Below are 23450 nucleotides of genomic sequence, written 5' to 3'. Positions count from 1 at the left end.
GCTCCCAGCTTGCCTGCAGGCCCGACGCCCCCGTGGGGCTTGCTTGGTTGCTGTGGAGATTGGGAGCTTTGGGGGCTGTCCGGGGTGAGTGAGATTTGGCTCTTCAGGGCTGTGCATTGGGTCCCAGGCACTGTCCGGCGTGGGGGTGGGGATAGGGGTAGGCATGGGGGTGGACATAGGAGGTAGAGGTGAGAAAACAGTAGGAGTGGGCATGGGGGGGGATGTTGGAGTGTATTTTCCTATTCGATTATAACCCCAGAAAGATCTTGAGTCATCCCTGGCTGATTCCCAGTAGCCCCCAGTAATCTGGCGTGGCTCTCTTTCCTCCTCCCAGAAGCTTTTTATGCCCTCTTCCTGTTTACGAACAGGCATGTCTGTCATCAGAGCATCAGACCTGCCATTGCTTGGTCAGAGTGCAGCTCTGTCTTGCCCAGTGTCACTACTGCAGTAAGTGGATGCTGCGAGGGAGAGTGAGCTGGGTCTGAACAGGGTTTTTTTTCCCACTCTTCCTCTCTCACTTGCCGACTCCAGCATTTAAGGTCTACACAGTTTTGATCCAGAGGCGGTGCCTGTGGCTCCCTCGTCAATAGCAAACATCCAAGTTCATAAGCAGGCTTTTTCTGACTGTGAAGTAAATATATTCCATCATTTCCCAGAGATTCCATCTCTGAAAAGAAAAAAACTAAGGAAGAGCAATGGGAGTCCAAGGACTTTGGAAACTGCTGGAGTGTGCAGGAAGACCAATAAACCCAGAAACACTGGAAGGAAAAATTCTTGCTGTTGGTATCCTTAAAGCCCAGTGTTGATATACGTAGGTTGTAAAGAGCAATATTTTAAGCAGTTCATTTGATTTGCTGTTGTTTTCTGTTTAATATTAAATCATGACAGATGTATGTATTGTTTTGACAGGCGACTGTATGTACATACAGACATACATATTTTGTTTTGTATGGAGACCCAAAATACATTTGTATATGTGCATATAAACCCCTCTTTCCCCCCTCCCCGCCGCAATGATTGTCATCAAGGTCAAATAGATTTTACCTCTAAGCTGGTAAACTTTCGTGACAGTCTTGTCAGCCTCTATTAAATGGCCTCCAGATTTCTGTTTTTAGGATTTAACATGCATTTTGAATCAGCTCAAGAGTCATTTATTGTTACTGGTGCATTTGTCTTGTTATAAGATGTGGGTTTATCTGTCCTGTTCTGAGAAGAAGAAAATGTGCCCTCATTTAAGTCCAGCAAAATAATTCAAAGCAGGTATGATGCTGCTCTCATCTTGGCTTACTGAAGTTTTATGAGTAGAAAAATTAACTAGCAAAGGGTGCTTTAACAAGCTTGTTCTGTAAATTTTGCAGAGTTAAATGTTTCAGTTATGTGAGAGACTACATCCTGCACATCTGGGTGCAGAAATCCAGGGCACGGATCCTGCATGTTGTGGGGAGATGAGTGACAGCTGCATTACCCCTGCACTGTTGATGCCACCACCATTTGTCCTACTGCTGGGTCCAGATCTAGACTGAAAGGCTCCTTGAGGTCTGGATATGGCCCGTAAGGAGTTCTGCAGTCTGGATCCAGTGTAGAGCATGCCGGTAAGGTAGGCATTCTTGGTACAAAGCATAATTGTTGACCTTTTCAAAAATGAGCCAAAAGGTAACAGTTTTGTTTATGACAGAAGTTGCATAGAGCAGGAATCTGGACTGAGAAATAATAAGAACATTGGAAAAGCTGCAGAAAATGAGGATGTGTTTTTTCAGAATTAAAACTCTTGTCAGCATTCTGAGCATTTTATTTTTAGTGTGTGTGTCACTGGAACTAATTAATAATCCATAGTTACCTTGGTGGATTATCTTTAAGGATTATTAGTTATAAATGAAGGTACTGTGGGATAATGATAACTGTCTGTTCTTGGTTTTTAGATTTGAGACGTCTCATGTCATAAATCCCTCACGTAAATGACAGCTGGTAGGATTCTGTGTTACATAAATGCATTGATGTAGACAATGTTGAAACTTGCTTGGACTAAAACAGGCAAATAAGTGGAAAATCAATTCAAAGTTCCTTGCTAATGTGAATGAAAGCTGTTAGACTTCATTTATTTGCACGAACAATAGAAGTGGTAATTTTGGCTGCATTGCGCCTTCATTGCTACTCCTTGGTGTGGGCAATGCTAAGAATTTCCTTCCCAGCTTTACAGAGCCTTGGATAATCTGGCATTCACATAAATCTAGTTATTTGATCTTGGAGCAGTAGACAGGATTTAGATCTAAATAAATCAAGAGCATAGAGTGGTCAACATCAATTAAATGAGCCTGTAAGATGGCACTTTTATTTTCTCTTAACCATCCTTTCAGATATTAGTATTTGGTTGAACCAAGCAGTAAAAGGATCCAGGGATCGTCATGGGAATCCCGTACAAAATGCTCACCTTCTCACTTTGTTCCATCGACTTTGCAAACTGTTGTTTTTTCGAATTCGTCCTGTCTTTGTTTTTGATGGAGAAGCACCATTACTGAAGAGGCAAACCTTGGTTTGTACTTTTTAAAATAGTTTTATGTCATATTTGTAAAATATATGCTTATATGAAAAACAGGATGGAAATTTGTTGTAAGAAATTTTCAAGAGGAGGTGCCGTCTCCTACACCAATGTGAGATACTAAATTAAGTTCTCCCCTTTAGTTATGCTCAATCTCTGGCCTGTGGCACTGTCATCCAGCCTGCATTGCAGCCCAAGGGAAGGACCTTTGGGAGTCTGTAGGGTCCAAAGGTATATTGCTGTTTTAGCAGACTGACCATGTGGGAGAGGAGAAAAGTTTAGCAGCTTCTGAGTTCTAAGTGGGGATTTTGCCTTCATAAAGGCTGTAGAGTTAGGATGTATAACTATAAATCAATAATTTAGCTTCTAGCATTTATGAAAGCATGATATGAAACATGTGTCCATTAATGCAAGAAAAATGAAACTATTTAAAAGGAAATATGTCTTCCATGCCACCTTTGTTTACAGAATAATTCGTTGGAGGAGTATCTTCAGTTAACAAGGAACATGATTTTAATGAAACACTGCGGTTCTCATTTATATGGTTCTCACTTGCAGGCTAAACGAAGACAAAGAAAGGATATAGCAGTCAGTGATTCGAAGAAAACTGCAGACAAGCTCTTGAAAACTCTTCTGAAAAGACAAGCTATCAAAACTGCTTTAACAGGCAAAAGGCAAGAGCAGAAATAGTTCCCCACCCCTTGTTATTTCTTCATGATTTGTAAGGTTTTTGTTTAAGGATTAATCATGGCTTAAACTTTTTCTTAAGCAATGAAGCATTGCCAAGTATTACACAAGTTCGAAGAGAAGAAATTGATGATATGTATGCTCTACCTTCCTTACCAGAAGAAGAAAAGAATAGGTAAGCAAACTCTTAAGTTTAGCTCTGTCTACTACAGTAAAACCCACTATTCAAAGATTTTGAAATCATTTTAAAGTTTTAAGTATGCGTGCTATAATTTAATGCTCATGAAAGTGGTTGGGCTAATAAACTGAAGAATTCAGTCTCTAGTGTTATCTATGGGAGAGTAACTGATATAGGCAGTACAGGAAAGCTTATTTTAAATTTGCCTCCGCTTGGTTTGAAGTGACCTCTGTTGATGAAAGGGTTGGTTCAGTCTCCATGCCTATCCAGTTTTCAGCTCCTTCTTTGTTAATATAACTAGCAGAAGTGAGGTGTTCTTTATGTGGCTGAATTTTGTTTTAGATATTTTTTAAAGGAGTAGTATGAAGCCCCTGTTAGATCTTTTTTTTTTAGGTCGCAGTTGACCTGGTTCTTATTTGACTGAAAGATATGTCATTTTCTCTGTTATGATGATCACGATCTTATTCTGTTCCTGTCCTTTTTTATTATTGGCTTCAACTGAGATAATATATTATATTTCTGTTTGCAAGCAGACTGTAGGGTAAGGCTCCTCTGCTTATCTTCAAAAATTGGATTTGTTCCTATGGAGGAAAAACAATACGCCTTCCTTATTTGTCATTTTCTTTCCTTCCTTCTGTAATTTTAGTTCGGAGGAGGAAGATGAAAAAGAGTGGGAAGAAAGAATGAGTCAAAAACAAATATTGCAGGTAACTACATTTTAATGGCCTTGTACTTGTGAAAAAGTTCAAAATAATGAGATCTGTTCCACTTAATTTACTAATACCCAAATAGCATTGTCTGTCTAAGAAATGAATGATTAAAATTTTGCATTTCGCTAACCAGAAAATGTTGAAATACATATTATATTAGTGGAGAACTACAGACTTAGTGTGCCCAGATTTTATATGTTTCATGAGCTTTAAAAAAAGGTAATGTTATACAACCTGGAAGAAACTTAAATATTTGTATTTTTGGTGTCGGTTTTTCAGCAAATAAATTATGTGAAGATACTGGAATTCTTCCAGTCTTAATTTCAAATGTTTTCACCTGATTGTTTTCCTTTAGTCTTAATTTCCTTTCTCCCATAAGCAGATGTTGCCTGTCTGACTTTCAAATCACTTTTAAAATCCATCCCTTCAAACAATTCCTCTTTCCTTTCCCGCTTTGAATAATTTTCATGCCCTTCCGTTCTCCCTGTATGCTGCGTATGCTAGTCTAGACTTTCAAGCATTTAGGACAGAGTGGTTGTGTCTGCACATGTTTAATGAGGACTAGCCTATTTTACTGTGCATTAAAGCGGCACATAAAAAAGTGCTGTTACACTGATTTGCAGAAAATAGGCTACTGTGCATTAAACATCACCTAAAAATGATGTGCGTTTGCTACTATGCATTAGTGCAGCCTAATGTACATTTATTTAGTACCTTACATTGGAGGTACTAAATTTAATACGCATTAAGAAAAGTGTATTAATGCATATGTAGATGCTTCCAGTGTGGGGTTTACCTATGTTCTTGTACATACAGCTGTACTTATGTGCTCAGTGTAAGCAGTGTAGCTTCATCTGGGTATAGGTTTCTGTTTTCAGGATTGGAATTGTGAGCACTTTTACATATGCTCCAATGCATTCTGATTTAGCATTCGTGAGAGCAAACTTGATGAATTGTTAAATGAACTGTTCTAATCAGAAAGCTCCATCATGCTGCAGCATCTCATGTATTTAGCATCCCCGCATTTAAAATGGCAGCGGGGGTGCTTTAAGCTTGTCGATTGAGCTTTAGTTAAAGCCCCCTTTTTTGAAATGTGGGACTCGGCATGTCAAAAAGGCAATGGGAGCACTTTAGTTAAAGTTCCATTGAATGAACTTTAGTTAACATGCCCCCACTGCCTTTCTGAAATGCAGGATGCTGAATATACAAGATGCTGTGGGAGTCTTTTAATTAAAGCAGCTCCCAAGAACTGCTGTAATTAAAATGCTTCTCTCCCTGGAGCACATGTATATGTGCTGTGTGTGTCCAATGTAGTTAATGTTTTCATAAACCTAATATTCATAGAAACTTCACAGAATTTTAGTAGTTTCACATAATTAACTTGTAGTAACAGCACAATTTTTTAAAAGCAATTGGCTATAAGTATTTCTTATAGCTCTAATGTTATGCAACCTTTGAAAGAGTTAGAAACATTGTGGCAATAAAAGATTTCCAGGACTGGGAAACTGTTCCAACTAGTTTCCCTGGACTTGTGAAGAAAAAAGACAAGAATGATATTTTATTTTTAAAGTAAATGTTTTTTATATATAATACAACATATTCAACAGCTATGCTTTTAATTGATCATATATAAACTTATGTTGAAAAACTTACTTACATTTTTTATTTTTCACAAACAGATCCCATGCTTCCTTTCATCTCCGTTCTTGTATAGGAAACAATAGAAGAATACAAACAAAAAAAGAATTGCCTCATGTCAGCAAAGTGTATTTCTGAATGCAATTATTAAAAGTTTTCTTCCATCCAGTAACCAAAGATAACAGTGCTAATCAGATCATCCTTTTTAGTCAAACATACTAAATAGTCTCCCAGAATCCAAAAGAAGAAAAGGATTTTCCTGAAGACATGAAAATCAGAATCACTGTACATGAAAGATTGTTTTTTGGAATATATACCAAATATATGTTGTTTTTTTACAGAAATCTTGACTCATAAATTTTCCCTCTATATCTGTGTACAACATCTGTGTTATCAAATAATTTCAGTATTTGCCTTTGTCAGGTTAAAAGTCTATCAAGACTATCAAGAAGTCTCCCGTCCTAATATAATTTGATATATATGATAACAGTTGGGCTTTCATGTTAACTTTTGCTTTGATAGACCTAACTACTGTATGTGTCACTGCATTTGCTTTTGAATAACACTGTGAGTTGTCATGGTGAAATGAGTATATGCGTCTTGTAATTTTACTTCTAATAGGAAGAATTCTTCGCAAATCCTCATTCTGTAGATATTGAATCAGAAGACTTCAGCACCCTGCCACCAGAAGTAAAACATGAAATTTTAACTGACATGAAGGAGTTTACAAAGCGAAGAAGAACGCTATTTGAGGCAATGCCTGAGGTAAAAGTTTAATTTTTATACTCCATTAGGATAGAAACTAGCCATTAGTGCAGATGAGCAATGCATTAGTATCTTATATAAAGTACCCCTTATTCCTAGAGCCATAAAAGGGTAATGGTTTCCAACAGATCTGCTCCCTTTTATTTCAGAGTCACCCATTCACTTCTAAAATTGTAGAGCCAAGACAGTTTTGCAAGAGTAGACAGATTTTATTGTGGTTTGTGCATCATTACCAGGGTTATTTGATGAATTACTATGTTTAGAAACTTCTTACTGGCAAAGATAGAGCACTGGTTAACTTCCATGCTTCCAGGTTGCCTGTAGAGCTGGCAGTTTGGAAACTACCTCCATATTCATAAAGCAAGTGAACGTGATGCATAAGTTGAGACACAAACAATATTGAACCCTGTGGCTGCATCCAAACAAGAGGGATTTTTTTGTTTGTTTGTGTTTTTTGACCCCTGGATACCCACAGGTCAAAAAAACCCGTGCAAAAAAAAAGCAGAGCTGTGCATGTGGGGGCAACGTGAACAGCTCAGAACTGGAGTCTGGCCTGCCGGAGCTGTTCTACAGCTGCTGGCCAGGCTCTGAGCAGAAGGATCACTGCTGATGCAACCCCAGGAGGCCCCCAGGATCCCATGTAAGGCTGCTGAGGCTAGCTCAGTGCTGGCCCCAGCCTCCCCTACCCCAGCTGGGGTAACCTGCTGCGCTTAAGAGCACACATGGCACAGGTGTTCCCCAAGGCCAGCTAGCAGCAGCACAAGGTGCTCTGCTGCTAGTTGTCCCTAGGGAACCAAATGTCCACACTCATCTGGATGTGGCCTATAGGGCCATTGTTAGAATCCAGTTTCGGAGTCCAGGATTATTTTAAAGCACAATAGGTGTTGTTTTACAAGGCAGCTTACGTTGAAACTCGCAGCACTGTCTGCCATAATAGGCAACTGCTTGAAATAACCCACTTTTTCTTTCATATTTGCTTTTGAGCTTGGGACTGTCTTTTGGCAAATGCTTTTTTTTCTGGTCATGTAAAAGCTCCCTCAGTGCATTTGAGCAATGGGCTAAACCTTTCTTGTCAAATAATATTTGTCAGTTTTGTATTGAATTAAATTAACACAAGAATATCATTATTAGTCGGGTGTGCTGCAGTCAGCAGCAGGATGTGCTGGAAAGTGATGAAAAACAACAACAGTGTTTTGCAACTCTGTCCCAGAATGCAACAAACAGGCTTGCTCAAAAATGGATTGGTTGCATTGTATTTATATTTATGTGATTTTAATTTTTAATCTCATCTTCTTAAGGAGTCCACTGACTTCTCACAGTACCAACTTAAAGGCTTGCTCAAAAAAAGCAGCCTCAATCGGCACATAGAACATGTGGAAAAAGAGATGAGTCAGCAGCACTCGGGTGAAATCCAAACCCAATATGAAAATGAAGGGGGCTTTGTGAAAGAAGTGGAAACTAAGAGAGTAGTCTCTGAAGATACTTCTCACTACATCCTGATCAAAGGTTTTACAATGTTAATTAACTTCTTGAAACCTCTGTGTGAAAAATGCTGTCTTTGATGTTTTTGCTGGTTGGGCTGTGGGAAAATTTCAAGCGTATGAGATCAGAGCTTGTTCCTCAGGAATGTATGCTTAATACTTTATGTAGAGTAAGCTGTAACGGTCACCATTAATTGCATCAAAATAGGATTATACAAGACTGGCTTGTTGACATTAGCTTACTATATTTAACGTCCTTATTTTTTTAAAAAGGTTATCTATGAAACTATAGCAGTCTTTGTTTTCATTTTCAGGTATTCAAACAAAGGAAGATGCTAGTAAAGACTTAGAAACTCCTTCTGAGCATTCTTCACGTACTGAACCTAATAAAATATTTAAAGAAATGCAAACTGATGTAAAGCCATCTTCATGTGAGAAGTTAGAGAAGGAGAGCATTGGAGTCGCAGCACCACCTTCTCCCCGAACTTTGTTTGCAATCCAGGCAGCTATACTCGAAAGCAGTTCAGAAGAGGAGCCAGAGGATGAAAATAAAAGGCAGCTAAATGTGTCCCAAACCTATCTCTGTTCTAAAACAGATGAAGGCAGTATATCGCCAAGGACACTCCATGCTATTCAGAAAGCTCTGAGCGATGGTGGTGATGATGCAAGAACAGTTATTCCCACTAGTGGTGATGGAGCACAAATGGAAAGGTCAGAGGTGAAGGAACTTCTTATTAGTAGTTCAGATGAGGAAGATGAGATTTCTAAAGTAAAGGAAGGGAGTGAACTGCTACCTTTACCTACAGTTCATTCAGCAAATACAGTAATTCTGCCAGGTAATGAAGTAGACCAAAGAAGTCATGGGTTAGAGAAGAATCAGATTGCAGCCAAAGGCATGAGCACAACTGATGTTAAAAATGACTCCTCCAAAAATACTAGAATAAATGAAAAAAAAGAAATAGAACATGCTTCAAAAATGGGTGTAAGTTCCTTGCAAGATGAGAGTGTGAACCTTTGCTTACAGAAACCAGTAGGTTTCCAAATACAGACTATGTCAGTAGCTACAACTAATTTGGAAAATACAGACTTTTCCAAAAGTGGGGAATCTGAAGATTTACACAAGATGATTCCACAAGCAGTGAAGAATCTATCTGAGGTACAGCATGAACTGAAACTTATCCCAGAGGTATCAAGGTCAAAGGAGGAAAAAGGTGAAGGAAAATTGCAACCTGAAGAAAGTGATTCTGATGGTATGTGTTGTTTAAATACTAGTTTTGGCATAGTGGTCAAGGTTCCAGTTAGAATTAGGGCCCCACTGTGTTAAGTACTGAACAGGTATGTAAGAAAACAAAGTCCCTGCCCTGAAAAGGTTATGATCTTTTAGTATAATGAACATGCTTTAAAATATCTGTTACATAATGCCTTGTGGGTTTTTTTTGGTTTTTTTTTTTTAATAAATATTTGCTAATATCTCTTGGATAATAGTAAATGTGTAGCCTCTTGTAAACAGGAAAACCCTGTTTTTGTGTGCCAGGCGATTTTTTTTTTTATATGAGAATTTTATATGTTAATTTTAAGGAGAAAAAATATTCACTCGCTAATATGAAGTGAGAGGTATTGATCCAGTTATTTCTTCTTATCTAACTCATTTTTCTTAAGAATGGTTGTCAGTCTCTCTCAGTAGTGGGTATTTCATAGGTTTTTTTCCAGTTTGTCTAGATCCTGCTTTAAAAAAATTAGGAAAATGATATATTGGTGAGCAGCCACTTAGTTGTTTTCACCTCATGAGTCACAGTGCTTCTGAGAGTGATGACACCATGGGCTCACCTGTCTGCTGCACCTGGCTCCCTCCCTGCAGGGGTGAGAGAATTATGTGACAGGAGAGCAAGGAAGTATAAGCTCAGCTACTTTGGAAACTGAGTTTTAGGTGGAATCTGGAAGGCAGTTGTTGCTCTTTCATACGTAACACGCTGAGGTTCAGTGGCAAGTGTATGGCTTGTTTTGGAGCTACTCTTCTCTTTGTACATGCTGAACTAATCAGGTGTAACTAATGAATTGTTCCCTTTCTCTTGTGTAAGTGAAGGGGGAAATATGCTTCTATTTTTCTTTCCCCTAAAGTAAATCTAGTAAATTCATAATATGATCAGATACTTCAGATCTTTCTTCATGGTAGGGATATTTTAGTCAACACTTATTTTTGAGCTGTCTTATTTTTTCTACATAATAATAGATTTCAAACTGGCATTTTGTGTGCTAATTTTTCTCTTCTGTATGCTGCTGTTACATACTGGCACAATACCATTGCCCAACTGAAAAAACACAGCTTCATATATGAAGTAATGATAGTTTCTTCTGCATTTGAACCAACTTCAGTAAAACACCCCAGAGATGCTAGCAGGTGTGAGATGGTAAGATTGATGTTATCACATGAATCAGAATCTGCTGCTCTCACTGTGATTTCATTATATCTGGACTATAAAGATATATCTTAAGGGTTTCTGATGGAATTATTTCATCAGAGCCTGTGTATCCTGAATCCATTTAATGTCGTACCAGAAGGGAACTGAAGGGGAAAACCACCTGTATATATGTGTGTGAACACATACACGTACTCATGGATACATATTCCCTCCCTACTTTCTCTTTCCCCTATTCCAAAATAATCAAAAACTGCTTTAATGTAAAGGCCGTTTAATGTTATATATGCCCTCTTAATAGCTTCAGGTTTCCTGAAACAACACAGATTTTTTGTTTAGTTTAATAGCTGTACTACTTTTATACTTAAGTTACCATTAAACCTGAAGACTCTCTATTAAATGTAGGGAAAAAAACACATTCATCAACAATTCAAAACAGCAGTATGAAAAATTGAATGCTGAATTGAACGGGCAAAAAGACCAATACAGATACTTCAAAGAGAAATTCTCAATTGATCTACATAAGCATTCAAGCAAAATTACAAAATTCATTGCTATCAGTGTAAGCTAGTTCTGACAGATAATGTTTAATTCTGTTTGCACAGGGCATAACATTCTTGGAAGGGAGGCAAAAAGTAAAGGTACTTGCAGAAACCGTGAGAAAATACTGCTAGAGAAAAACCCAAACCCTGTCTAACGTGTAGGGCTGCCTAGTAGCACTCTGGAGCATAGATCTGGATTTGAGGGAAATAAAAACAAATGTACCTCTAGAATTTGTGTGCATGTCATAGAGTCCTGCCCTCCTCTGTGAGGAAGAAATCAAACTTCTTTTTTTTTCTTTTGCAGATAGCTTTATTGAAGTGGACAGTGAAAACAGTAAAGATGCTGAATGTCAAGGTGCTACATTAAGAACCCTGCACGCTTCTATTGAATATAGTGGGAAGCTAGCTGATGAACCAGCTTCTGTAAAAGAGAACAACAATGAGGAAGATGGTGCCATGGAGAACGTGCAGAAAGATTCTGAAGAAGTGCAGTTGTCTATTTCTCAGCTTCCTGAAACTAAAAAATATGCGGAAGATGCAGTGGATGAATGGCAAGATATTAGTTTGGTAAGGATTCTTTTGTTGGGTTGTACTGAACAAATACTAAAATAAGCTTCAGGAAATGTTTTCTTTCTGCAGGAAACTACTGAATGGAAACTGCAGCCAATCTGTTATGCACCACCATATGTATTACTGGCTTCTATTTTGTATCCATTTGTCTTTCTGAAAGCTACATAGCATATTGCACCTGATTTTTCTTTGAAAAATATTCTATTTTTAAAAATCAGGCCTAATATATTATGTAGCTTTCAAATAGAGAACCTATAATTGCAGGTGAAATAAATGTGATAAGCACTACTCACAAGTCTGTTCACATTTTTATGATGTGTTTCACTAAGGAGCTAAGAAAACCTAGAAGCATGTGTGAGTTATTGGAGCACTGACTCCTAGGGTAATTACGTCTGAAAGAATTATGTACATTTAGGCATTTAAGGCACTCTAGCAGTGGCATGTCCCAACTCTTGTTTCATTGTATTATGCAGGAAGAATTGGAGATCCTGGAAAACAACCTTTCTGTTGAACAAAACATGCTTCAGGCTGAAAAACAACAGCAGGAGCGCATTGCTGCTACCGTAACAGGACAGATGTTCTTGGAAAGTCAGGTAATGTTTGTTGAGGGCACTGGTACATTTAGAAAAAAAATTCACTTGCACTGCTTGGAAGGTCAAACATTGTCAGGTATTTTTCATAAAGTTTTTATAAAAAACATTTTATATAATTATATGTCACTGTTTCATTCAGCCTACTTGGTAGACTACTGAAACAGGCACAGTTTTGTTTTTTTTTATTTTTTTTTTTATCTGAGATTCAAAATGCATGAAAATTAGGGGTGCGCCAATAAAGATTTTCTTGGCTGATACTGATAGCTGATTATTAACCAACAATATCAGCCAATGCCAATCTGATAATTGATTTACTAACATAAATGAACCTTTTTTTTTTTCCCCCCATTTATTTATTTATTTTTTGTGGGGTACACTTCAGCAGCCTCTTGTCACATGTATCAGCATCCCATCACTTAAAATGGCGGTGGGGGCACTTGAACTAAAGCTCATTGAATGAGCTTTAGTTCAAGCGCTGCCACCACCATTTTTAAGCACGGGGATGCTTTTAAGTGGAACAGAGCTGAGTGGGGCGAGGGCGGATGTGGGCTGCCCACTGTGGGCTTGGCGCTCTGTTCTGCTGCCTTTGACCTGGGAGCCTCACGTTGGCCGTGCACCCCTGCTCACCTGGGCGGGCAGGGGGCATGCAGCTGGTATGGGATTCCCGAGGGAAAGAGGAGAGTAGAGAGCCCCAAGCCCACAGTGGGCAGCCTGCATCTGCCTTGCACACAAATGTAGGGGGGCACATACCTCCCCATGCCTCCCCCAGGGGGTACGCACAGTGGTGGGGAGCTGCTGCCCCCTCTCCTCCCCCATACCTCCTGATTGAGCTGCCTGTGGTTCTGTCCTATTTCTTGCCCTGGCCCTGGGTCCCATGCACTGCCCTGGTTGGGCTTCACTCCCAGGCCCTGCCCCACTCCCTCCCTCATCATGCGGGCCTCAATCCACACCCCCCACACACCCGTTCTCTCCCTCATGCCCCTTCCCCTCCATAGACTTACCTGGAGGGAGCTGTTCTCTACGCTGCCTGGCTGCATTCCTGGCCATGTACATGCCTGCAGCCACACACACGCACGTGGCGCCTCCTCCATCTTGCTCCCAGCAGCCCCAAGCAGGACCCCTTGCAAGCTAAAATGTTGCCTGCCTGCAAGAGGAAACCCAGCTTTCCTGAAGGAACCCAGGCATCTGGAGACCCTGGCCCCACAGGGGAGAGGGAACCTAGGTGTCCAGGACCCTGGCCAGAAGGCATAATTATCGGTAAACATTATCAGCTACAATGGTCCAAAAAAGCCAATAGCCAATAATGTCATTTCCGCTTTTATCAGTACCAATCCAATAGGCAACTGATACGTAGATGCACCATAAATGAAAATGAAAATCTTTTATACAATGAAGCAACTGCAGGTTGTGTCTAATGCTTTCTGAATTGATACATTTTAAACACTGTGCTGGTGAAGTATACTGTTTTTTGAAAAAAGCAAGAAGTGATTAGCTGAAGTTTAAAACATAGTAATTGCACTTGCATTTACCCTACAAGATTTACAAGCTCTCTCTGTTCATTATTATTTTAAAAAAATTATGATCATGTGAAGTCTTGCCGGTAGCTGATATGATTTGATTTTTTGTTTGGCTTTTAAAGTATTAGCTCTAGGCCTTGCTTACTACAGACTTAGACTTTGTCCATGTTTTGTGGATATTTGGGCCTGAGCGTGTAGAAATCAAAACTCTCTCAAAATCATGACTTAAGTGGTCACAATGAAAATAAAGTTTTGTAATGTATCAATACTTTTTCCAAATGCAAAGCAGGAAAGGTTAAGCTGTCCTTTCAAGTTGAAGTATTAATACCTTTCTTACCTTTAGGAACTTCTTCGTCTGTTTGGCATTCCTTACATAGAAGCTCCAATGGAGGCAGAGGCTCAGTGTGCTGTTTTGGACCTTACCGATCAAACTTCTGGAACAATCACCGATGACAGTGATATTTGGCTGTTTGGGGCACGTCATGTTTATAAAAATTTCTTCAGTCAAAACAAGTATGTAGAATATTATCAGTATGTGGACTTTCAAAATCAACTAGGTAAGCCCAAGTATTTTGTGTGCTGGATACATTTGTTTTGATAAATAGCTTGGATCTGTTAAACTGTTACAATTATGACTTTTCTGGAAACAGTTCAGAAGCACAGGTAGCATCATTATTCAGTGTTGAGTCTAGTGTTAAATAATCTCTTTGAATTTATAGCATTTTTTGTGTCTTCAGCAAGGGGAGTGACCTAATTATGATAGTAATCCTGGCTACGTGTATGAAATACATGGCTGAGATCTCATAAAGGTCAATATAACTTTTTGTGAGAAAACAAAAAAGACTATGCGTGCCTCCAGATGAATATGGCCAGGTGGTATGTGGTGCTGCAAACACATTTGCAGCTCCATATACCACACAGTCAGGTGCTCTCCGCACTGCAAGGGCTCGCTGCCTGTGTGTATGCTACTCCATTTTTTTTCCCACCGCTCCATTTTTGGGGGTATTTTTTATATTCAGGAGTCAAAAAAACCTGTGTAGAAGGGAAAAAAAAAAAAAAAAGAGCAGCACACCTACAGGCAGCGCGTGCTACTGAAAAGCAGAGCCAGGCTGCCTGGAGCCATGTTGTGGCTGCCAGCCACGCTCTGCCCAGCAGGATCACTGTTGTTGCAGCCCCAGGTAAGGCTGCTGGGGCCAGCACGGTGCTGGTCCCAACCTCACCTACGGCCCCCGGGTTAGCTTACCAAGCACCAATGTGCACGTGGCATGGGCATTCCCCAGGGAACTTTAATGTCCGCACTTGTCTGGATGCAGTCTATATGTCCTTTTAATTCAGTTTGTTTAAGCCTGTGTAAGTAGTGGTTTATTTTGAACATATGGAGAAATGCTCTGTTATGAGGGAATCTAGTGGGTTAACTCACTTTGTAGAAAGGTCTTTTATTACTAATTAAATAGGGATAAGCGTGTGGGTTTTTTTGTTTGTTTGTTTTTTTAATGGCTGATGTAGGAGCAATGATTGAAAAAAAAATACTGGTTTAGCTAAAAGATGGGTTCATTGCAGCAGATAGCTAAATTTATTAAATATTTCATCTTAGTGTCACTTAATGTGTTAGACCTGGGTGTGAAACATTGGCCTGCAGGCTATGGGTCTTCTGGTTGGGGTAGGGTGAGTGACTGCAGTATTAAAGGATTTCTGCTTAATTCCAGCCTTTGCTCAGCCTTTATTTGGGCAAAATTCCTACTGCAGAGAGTTTAGAAACTTGTTTTAACAAGGACAAGATTTAGGCTTTGAAATAGTTTGAATGTGCTGTTAAGCTAAATTTCATAATCATTTTATATACAGAACTTGAATGCCACTGCTGATATTTGCATCACCAGTAATGTGTTTGCACTGTTTCAGTATATGGTAGAGCGGGTGGTGACCTCGAGTCAGTGTTCCTTCCAAGCTTGTTCTTTTCCCTGTTGTTCAGTTAAGGTGCTCTTGTTGTCTGTGGGAAACTAAAACTTACATTCAGAGTGTAATATCTGGTTTATACAATCTGTCCTACAGGGTTAGATCGAAGCAGGCTAATTAATTTGGCCTACCTGCTTGGAAGTGATTACACTGAAGGGATCCCAAATGTTGGCTGTGTAACAGCAATGGAGATTTTAAATGAATTTCCTGGGCATGGAATGGAGCCTCTCTTAAAATTCACGTATGATGTCTTTTTGCCTTACTTTCTATGATGATTATACTCTGCATTAGCATATGTAATCCTTCTTGTGAGGGGGTGCAGGTTTATGGCAATAATTAACTCACTGTCCCCACTGTCTTGATTTAACAAGAGGGTACAAACAAGTTGGATTTATTTACACCCATAGTCATTGGAACCGCTAGCTGTAACCCAGTATGGAAACCTGATAACCGAATTATCCCTTTCAATAGCACAGTTTAAAACCCCAACTCCAGTGTCACAAGGAGCTCCACACTGCAGCTCCACTTTCCCACTTCCCTTCCTGCTAGCCCTCAAAGAAGCCTGGGGGCTGTAGTTCAACCTGTTATCCTCATAGTTCATCTCAGCACCCTGGGTCTGGTTTTCCTGGGCTTGGAGTGACCCCACCCTTTTCTGCTTAACCCTTGCAGTCCAGGGGTAGGAGTTGTACATATAAAGAAAGATGTGAATATAGGTAAGCAGGACAGATTACTAAAAAAAAATAGGATTACATGTTAGAAATATGATCTCTAGTTCAAATTGTGTAAGTAAGATGATATTGTTGTGTAACAGTAAAATGCCTTCTTTTTTCAAAAATATAAATAAAACTGTTTCAAGGGTTCATTTCCGATCTGGACTCTGAACGAAACAGATTGTGTCCCCCTGAGTTTAAAAAAGGTGTGTGATAACTTGTTAGTAGAGAAAGGAGACTGAAGAACGGGGAATAGACTGCCTGAAAGAGAGACAGACAGACTAGGGAAGGACAAGTAAATTTGAACCTGGGAAGACGGATTAAATGGAGGTGTGACGAAGAGTCAGTAGCCAGTAAGACCCATTCTATTTCAGAGGCTAAAATAGAATTCCTGAATCTGCATTTTGTCAGCTGTTGCTTCAGAAGCTACTGGTGAAGGGTGGTTCTTCTTCCTTCCTAGTCCCTATTTAATGTAGATATAATAGCTTGTTGCTAGTGTCAGTCACGTAGTTCAAGAGTTAAGGTCTGTGTTTTGGATGTAAGTTTTCTGTTCTTGTTGATGACTCTGTCAGGTGGTCAGTGTGGTTCCACATAGTAGAATTTCTGTATTCATATTTTTCTGTAAAAAATCTGCTTTAAAAGAACATTAGGTTATCGATCAGGTCAGGCTCTCAAAAGTTAGACAAAGCTAGACTTAGGGTTGACTATGCAGCCTTAATTGTGACCCTGTTGTGCAGATGCATCAATACACAGTCATTAATAACATAAGCATGTGCTATTTTTTCTACAGAGCCTCTGCCTCTCTCAGCCCTTAGGGTGGGTTGTGCTTTGGGAATGAATCAGGGTTACATAATGAAACACTCCATAAGCTGCATACTGTTTTGTTGCTGAATTGGAATGTGTAGTGAATGAAGCAGGGAACTACGGGGAGAGAAGATAGTTTTTTACTTTAGGCAGCTGAGCATTGTCCAAGTGAATTGAATTCTGTTCATCTCCATTTCACATAGTTCCAATGGGATACTGAACAAGTAATTGAAAACAAAATAGTCATAGTCTGTCCATCATTTCCTAGGTGCTCATTTTGAAGTCATTTGAGTCACACTTGCAGAATTATCAGGCACCTGCAACTGAAGCTGTAGGGAGCTATATATGGAACATTTTTGTAGCATTGAACGTGCAGAGTACTCTGAAAAATCAGATCTTAAGTGTACCAGCTTGGGCATTCAGAATTAGCTGACACTTTTTTGACAATCTTAATTTAAATCTCTCTGTGCATCAGTTCCTCAGCTAAGTTCTTCAGCTATAAAACAGGGATAATTAAGCCTTCCTGCCTTCCCCAGCATTGTTAGAGTAAGCTTGTTGGTATTTTTAAAAAGTGTTTCTATTAAAACCTATCAAGAAATTGTATTGCAGGTTTTGGATGGTGTGCAACTAATTGCAAGGGGCCACACATTGAATGATAACTTATATAGCAAGAAACGTTGAGTAGTTCTTCATTCACTCAGCACCATCCATCTTGATTGCTCAGTGAAGGGGGGGTTCTGTTCAAGTAACTGATACTCAAATAATTTACATTTTTAAGCATATGCACAAAGGGCTTAGCTTAATAGTATGCAGGAAGCTTTAATTTGGACATTAACTAATTTTTGAATGCTTGATTTTTGTAATCTTAATTTTCTATATGTAACATATGTACACTTATGATTAGATTGCATTTTCAGCTGTTCATATTATATATGTAATTTTCCTTCCAACTTTTAGAAGTCTTCTGGTATGAGGGCAGGGATCAGCATTTCCTTCAAAGCATTTGCACTGAATGGTTTAACCCATCGGTGATAAGCAGAGATGTTACTAGAAGGAATTAAATTAGTAAGTAGGATGACTTCCACATTTTCTAATAAATTTATTTATAAATCCATAGTACATTATGCCAGAGCCAAATTTATAAAAACTTATGGAGGTCTGCTTAGAAGTGGTCAAACCTCAAGTAAGTATAATCATGACGTATTAATTAGAGAGTAGGGAGAGGAGTCAGATTTTGCTTCAAAAGTCATTCAAAAATCTTTTGCATGCAGAACACTGTCTTCCTAAGCCACCCTGTTAGCCCATTACCCTTCCATATAGTTAAAATTCTTGAACCATTTTTGTTATTGTGCTATTTCTGTTATAGTGTCAGGAATCTGGTTGAATGTATTTGTCTGAATCGGTTAATGATCAAAGACTGCCTTGACCCACTTGTGGCATGCTGCTGTCTTTTTGTCTTGTGTTGTTATATCATACCTTTATTTGTCTGGAAATAGGTAGTGTCCAAGGTGTTCTTGGCAGGCACAAACTGAAATGAGCTTGATTACTCTTGGCATTCTAATTGCATTTTAAATAGACTTGAATATCTCTCTCCTCCTATACTTTCAGTGAGTGGTGGACTGAAGCTCAGAAGAACAAGAAAATAAGACCCAATCCACATGATACCAAAGTAAAGAAAAAATTACGGCTGCTGCAGCTTTTTTCTGGCTTCCCAAATCCAGCAGTCGCAGAAGCTTATTGGAAACCTGTGGTGGATGAAAGAAAAGGATCATTTATCTGGGGAAGGCCTGATGTAGAAGAAATCAGAGAATATCTTTTAACTGTCACCTCTGACAAACTGTGGAAAAGTTGGTTTGATTAAAAAAACACAAAACAAAAAATGTGTCAGACTAGTTAGCAAAGTCAGTAATGGAGAATCAAATTTGCTTTTGTCTCATTTGTGTGAGGTGTGACCTTCCAGCCTGTGAAATTTACTTGTGGAGGTGATGTGAAAAGGATTTTACCTCCCAGCTGAAAACTGGAAGGAGAATCAGTGATGCATTCAATGTTTACTTAGCATCCCTTGCAGTAATATGCAGATTATAGCTAATTTTCTGTCTTAAAAAAGTGAAGCCTCTGATTTTATGTACATACAAATATTAGGGTTTTTATGGTTCGTATGTTTTATAACAATATTGTGTACATAACCAGAAAACTTTTTCATTAGCTTGAGATGCTCAGTAATAGGAAAAAACCTATTCTGAAGACATTTTGGATAATATTGCAAATAGCTAAGTAGGACATGGATCCATCAGCCTTTAATATTAATCTTTATGCTTACAGCACAAAATCTTTTTGATAGCTCTGTTCCCAGTGCTTTGTTACACAAGGAAGTTTCATTTTGCATGTTTAGCCTTTGTAAGAAATGTTACCATTTTTTTTTTGTTGAACCTTAACTGCCTGCACATTCTGCCAGAATCATTTTGGCTGGACTAAAACAAAGACAGATGAAGTCTTGTTGCCCGTAGTAAAACAGCTGAACTCACAACAGGTAATCCATATTAGTGGTGCATTTTATTTTGCTTTAGCTAGTTGAAAGTGGCAGTATTTTAAAAATAGCCAATAAAGCCTTAACCAGAAGTGCATTATTTGCCAGCCTCTGGGTCAAATTCTGCTAATGCACCTCCTGCATTCCATAAGACCCATGGGTTTTTATGATTTGTAAGTCAGCAGAAAAAAGAGTCCATTTTTATATTGTTACAGTTAAAAGTAGATACAAGTCGCAGTTTAAAATAAAGAGCACTTATGGTGCCATCTCTTGGCTATTGTTTATGTTGTACAATTTGTGTGAAATGTGTGGCATCTGGTATAACTTTAAGGCTGTAAAATAGTAAATAATCTTTAAGAATCTGTTTCTTTTGTTTCAGTTCACAAGTTCCCTGTACAAAATTTATGTGTTTTACATACATGTGTCATCTGTTTCAGGAGGATAGCAGATCCATGAATGTATCTCAGATGTACTGATCACTTTTAAATCTATTCAGACATTTTTAATGATTTGTAATTGTGACTTTTTCCTAAGAAATACTGCAGTTAACCCTTAAAATACAGCAGTGAGTATTAAAGTAACTTGATCAAGTGGTAACAGTTTGTCCTGGTTTTGTACAAATGTAGAGCACAATTCAGTAAAGGAATCTTGTTGTATTAATACCGCTTCATTTGAAACTGTGTTCTTGAGAATATATGAGAACTCTACTTATATTAAATCATTGTTAATATCATTCAGTGTATTGTCATAAGAATGAACACAGTCGGCGCATCTACGCGAGTTGTCTAATTAGCTCTTCAGTAAAGTCACAGCATGTGGCCCTCTTAGGCACCAGTAAAATACCACTGTAGATTAGTACTGGTAAACACAAGATTATCCTACGATGACATTATTTAGTGTGCCGTACTGCATATACAGATACTGACGGAACTGGCTGGGGCATGAGGGTGCTTCACTGAGGGAGCTGCTTCCTGGCTAGGTCCACCCTGGAGCACCTTCATGCCCCTGTCAGCCCCTCCGCAGCATGTTGAACTGGGTCAGAGCAGCTCAAGGCTGGCAGGCTTATCAGCTGGGGGCTGCTCTGACCCAGCTCAATGTGCTGCAGTCCCAGGTACACATGTAAATGCGGCACCTGGGAACAATAAAATCCAGCGCAATCTACACCAGAGTTTATTCAGTCACATTAATAGTACATGTAAACACACCTAGTATTTATAAAATTTAAAGGGAATTTAGAGTCCTTGCCCATTTTACATTTTTTAGACTATACTGTGATAGTTCTTACTCTTTAGAATCTTACTACTTGTGACTTAATATTGTATTTGATTATGCAGAAATTTCAGCAGGAGTAAAAAAGTATCTAATCTAGGTGTTTATATAATGGGGTTGGTAATGCCTATCACTGAAGAGTTAAAACTTTATCTTTTTAATTGTTTTGTTTTCGTAGACTCAACTTCGAATTGATTCATTCTTCAGGCTAGCACAACATGAAAAAAGGGCTATTAGGAGCCAGAGACTTTGTAGAGCTGTGACTTGTATGCAAAGAAAGGAAAAAGAAGAACAGGAGGAGGAAGTTCAAAAGGCTACTGCGGTTATGGAAGGAAAACTGAAACAACCTGAGAAAAGAAAAGAAAAGATGCCTATACAATGCACAAATGATCAAGGTACCACAGTGCAAAGCAAAAATGGAAAAAGGAAAAAAGTTTCAAAATCCAAAGAGGAGAATTTCTATGGAGGTGGTTTTGTTGGGAATGTACAACTCTCAGAATCATCCAGTGGGTCTTCAGTGGAGGAATTAGAAAATGAGGTTGTAAGTAAGAACAAAAGAAAGAAAAGTGGTAAGGAGTCAAACATGAAGAAAAATGCTGCAAAACCAAAGCATAGTAAAGAGGAAGAGAACAGTAGTTCAAGTGGTGAGGATGGAAAAGAAGAAAACATAGTCATGGTGACTGCCAAATCTGTGTTTGAAGACAAAAAAAGAAAATTGCAGTGTGTGAGAGGAAGAAAAAAGGCCAAGTGCTAACCATGTATATGTTGTTTTATGATCATGTCTGACTTTAAATATCTAATGAATTTTCTGCTGGAAAAAATAAACCTAAATTATCTTCTGTTAGTTTTTGTTTTTATATTATATTAACTCTGTGACAAGAATAGGAGACAGACATCTTTATCATCTTGAACTACATTTTTTCAGCACGGTTGTTTGTGAGTCCTATTTTTTTACTAAGTGAAGATTTCAGCATTAGGGATGTAAAACTGGGCATAAGACTGAAATTACTTTGGAGTAATGTAAGATAATTGTATTGTGTCACTATTTCTCATTCCCTCAATTTCCTACTTAAGCAAAATTAGTCAAGTGACTTATGTAATTTCTTAATATAGGGAGAAGCAAAATCAGTTCAGCCAGTACTTTTTTGCTTTCTCTTCTTCAGAAGTATATTGTTTGCTGAATCATTCTTGATGCGGAATAAGTCCCAGTGGAATATCTTGTTTATGGGAGAGCCAAGTGTCAGTAAGAGTCCTACTTGTCTATGTAATAATTACATTTTAAATGGCATAACATGATCTGTCTTCAGAAGTGTTATGGCTTCTGTTATGGCAGGATTTGTCAAAAGGCCAAGATCAGCTTCTCGGCCTCTTGAAGGCTAAAATCACGTGTAGTAAGGAATTAAAACTATCTTGTAACTTAACACTACTTGCTACTATGTAAAGTATCTAAATTGCTCTAACTTTTATTTTTTCTGCCTAACCTTCCCTTTCTGTTGTCCTTCTGTTTGTCACTTCCCAGCAGTTCTCTGATTAATGAAGACTGCTTCAAAAATACAAGTCTCTTAATTTTTTGTTTTTTTCCTTCTCTTCCTATATTATTTTCTCATAGCAGGCACCTGCTAGTCTGAAACATACCTTCCTCCCTTTTTTCCCTAGCTATGTTTACTGTGTTTTTCCAACTTCAGTAGCATTCTCTGCAAGTTTAGAAACCATTCAAAGCTTTAGAAGTCTGGGGTTGGTAATGGGAAATTGTGTTTGCAAACTACCAGGTCAAGAAGCAAAGTGGAGAGAGCTACCTAGTAGTTGTTCTGGTGGGTCATGCTATGAGAGAATTGCAGATAAGGTAAAACTGGTCTAATTCTATCTTTTTAACGCTATGTCCAATTTTTTCCTAGGTTTTGTGTTCAGAAACAAAGTTTATTGGTGCTTTGGTCCTACTTGGTCTCCTTTCTGAATGGAAACTTAAACATCCATCTGTAGTGCTTCAAGTGTCCAAGTAGTGCTACAAAAAGTGAATGTTCACACCAGCTGCAGTGCTACAAAAAGGTTCCTTTTCCAAAGGGGAACATACCTGTGGCCAGAACTGTCCGTGTCCCACCCCCCCCATGCTCTGGCTGCTTGCCAGCACTGCCGCTGCACACTCCCCCCAGCCACACACAGCCTGATATGCCCTTGGCCCCACATACCTCTAGTGCCTGTAGCAGTGTGTCTTGTAGCACCACATGCAATGTATGGACGGTTGTAGCAATGCTACAGAGGATCTTTCGGACCCCTGAAATTCCGCAGTCTGCTTTTCCTGGCTCTGTGACAGCCTGCCCAGCTATGGCAAGCTGTCGTGGAGCCTTGCCACTGGCACCATCACCACAGGAGCACTGGCAGTAGCTACTAATCTTGTACTTATGGTGATAGTGGGAACAGCTGCTGCTGTTGCCATTTGTTGTGGACATCCTTCCTAATCTCAGTGGCAGAGAGGCTGTCTGGTTGATGCCACTGCCAGCATCTGGTGGATGCAGTTGTAACAAGGAGGTTGCCTCACTAATAGCCTCGCAGGGG

The 23450-nt window shown here is 39.0% G+C and overlaps 1 protein-coding gene across 3 annotated transcripts; it reads left to right on the top strand.

Annotated features, from left to right (window-relative positions):
* The first annotated feature begins 508 nt into the window (after positions 1-508).
* Positions 509-21741, top strand: LOC109306348 (DNA repair protein complementing XP-G cells-like). Of its 3 annotated transcripts, none has more exons than XM_019529684.1 (15): positions 512-783; positions 2355-2530; positions 3095-3210; positions 3306-3398; positions 4048-4108; positions 6371-6514; positions 7813-8020; positions 8310-9245; positions 11259-11521; positions 11998-12117; positions 13978-14191; positions 15684-15828; positions 18710-18910; positions 19547-19631; positions 21076-21741. In XM_019529684.1, exons 1-15 carry the CDS (start codon positions 696-698, stop codon positions 21649-21651), a joined length of 3426 nt encoding a protein of 1141 aa, XP_019385229.1. In that variant the 5' UTR covers positions 512-695; the 3' UTR covers positions 21652-21741. The 3 variants fall into 3 exon arrangements, 2 of the variants coding, with proteins under 2 accessions (XP_019385229.1, XP_019385228.1); XM_019529683.1 differs by having other exon boundaries at positions 7813-8056; XR_002099956.1 differs by lacking the exons at positions 19547-19631; positions 21076-21741 and adding an exon at positions 18059-18166 and having other exon boundaries at positions 509-783; positions 7813-8056; positions 18710-18770.
* Positions 21742-23450: the final 1709 nt, after the last annotated feature.

This window comes from Crocodylus porosus, unplaced genomic scaffold (genome assembly GCF_001723895.1).
Source record: "Crocodylus porosus isolate Cpor-Errol unplaced genomic scaffold, CroPor_comp1, whole genome shotgun sequence".
Lineage (NCBI taxonomy): Eukaryota > Metazoa > Chordata > Crocodylia > Crocodylidae > Crocodylus > Crocodylus porosus.
This window is presented reverse-complemented; position numbering and strand designations above follow the sequence as displayed.

Excerpts from the sequence above, each read along its gene's own strand:
- LOC109306348 (XM_019529683.1), top strand. The coding sequence starts at position 696 with ATGGGAGTCCAAGGACTTTGGAAACTGCTGGAGTGTGCAGGAAGACCA. Across the intron at positions 6,515-7,812 it reads TATTTGAGGCAATGCCTGAG|GAGTCCACTGACTTCTCACA; the intron begins GTAAAAGTTTAA and ends CATCTTCTTAAG. Across the intron at positions 12,118-13,977 it reads AGATGTTCTTGGAAAGTCAG|GAACTTCTTCGTCTGTTTGG; the intron begins GTAATGTTTGTT and ends TCTTACCTTTAG.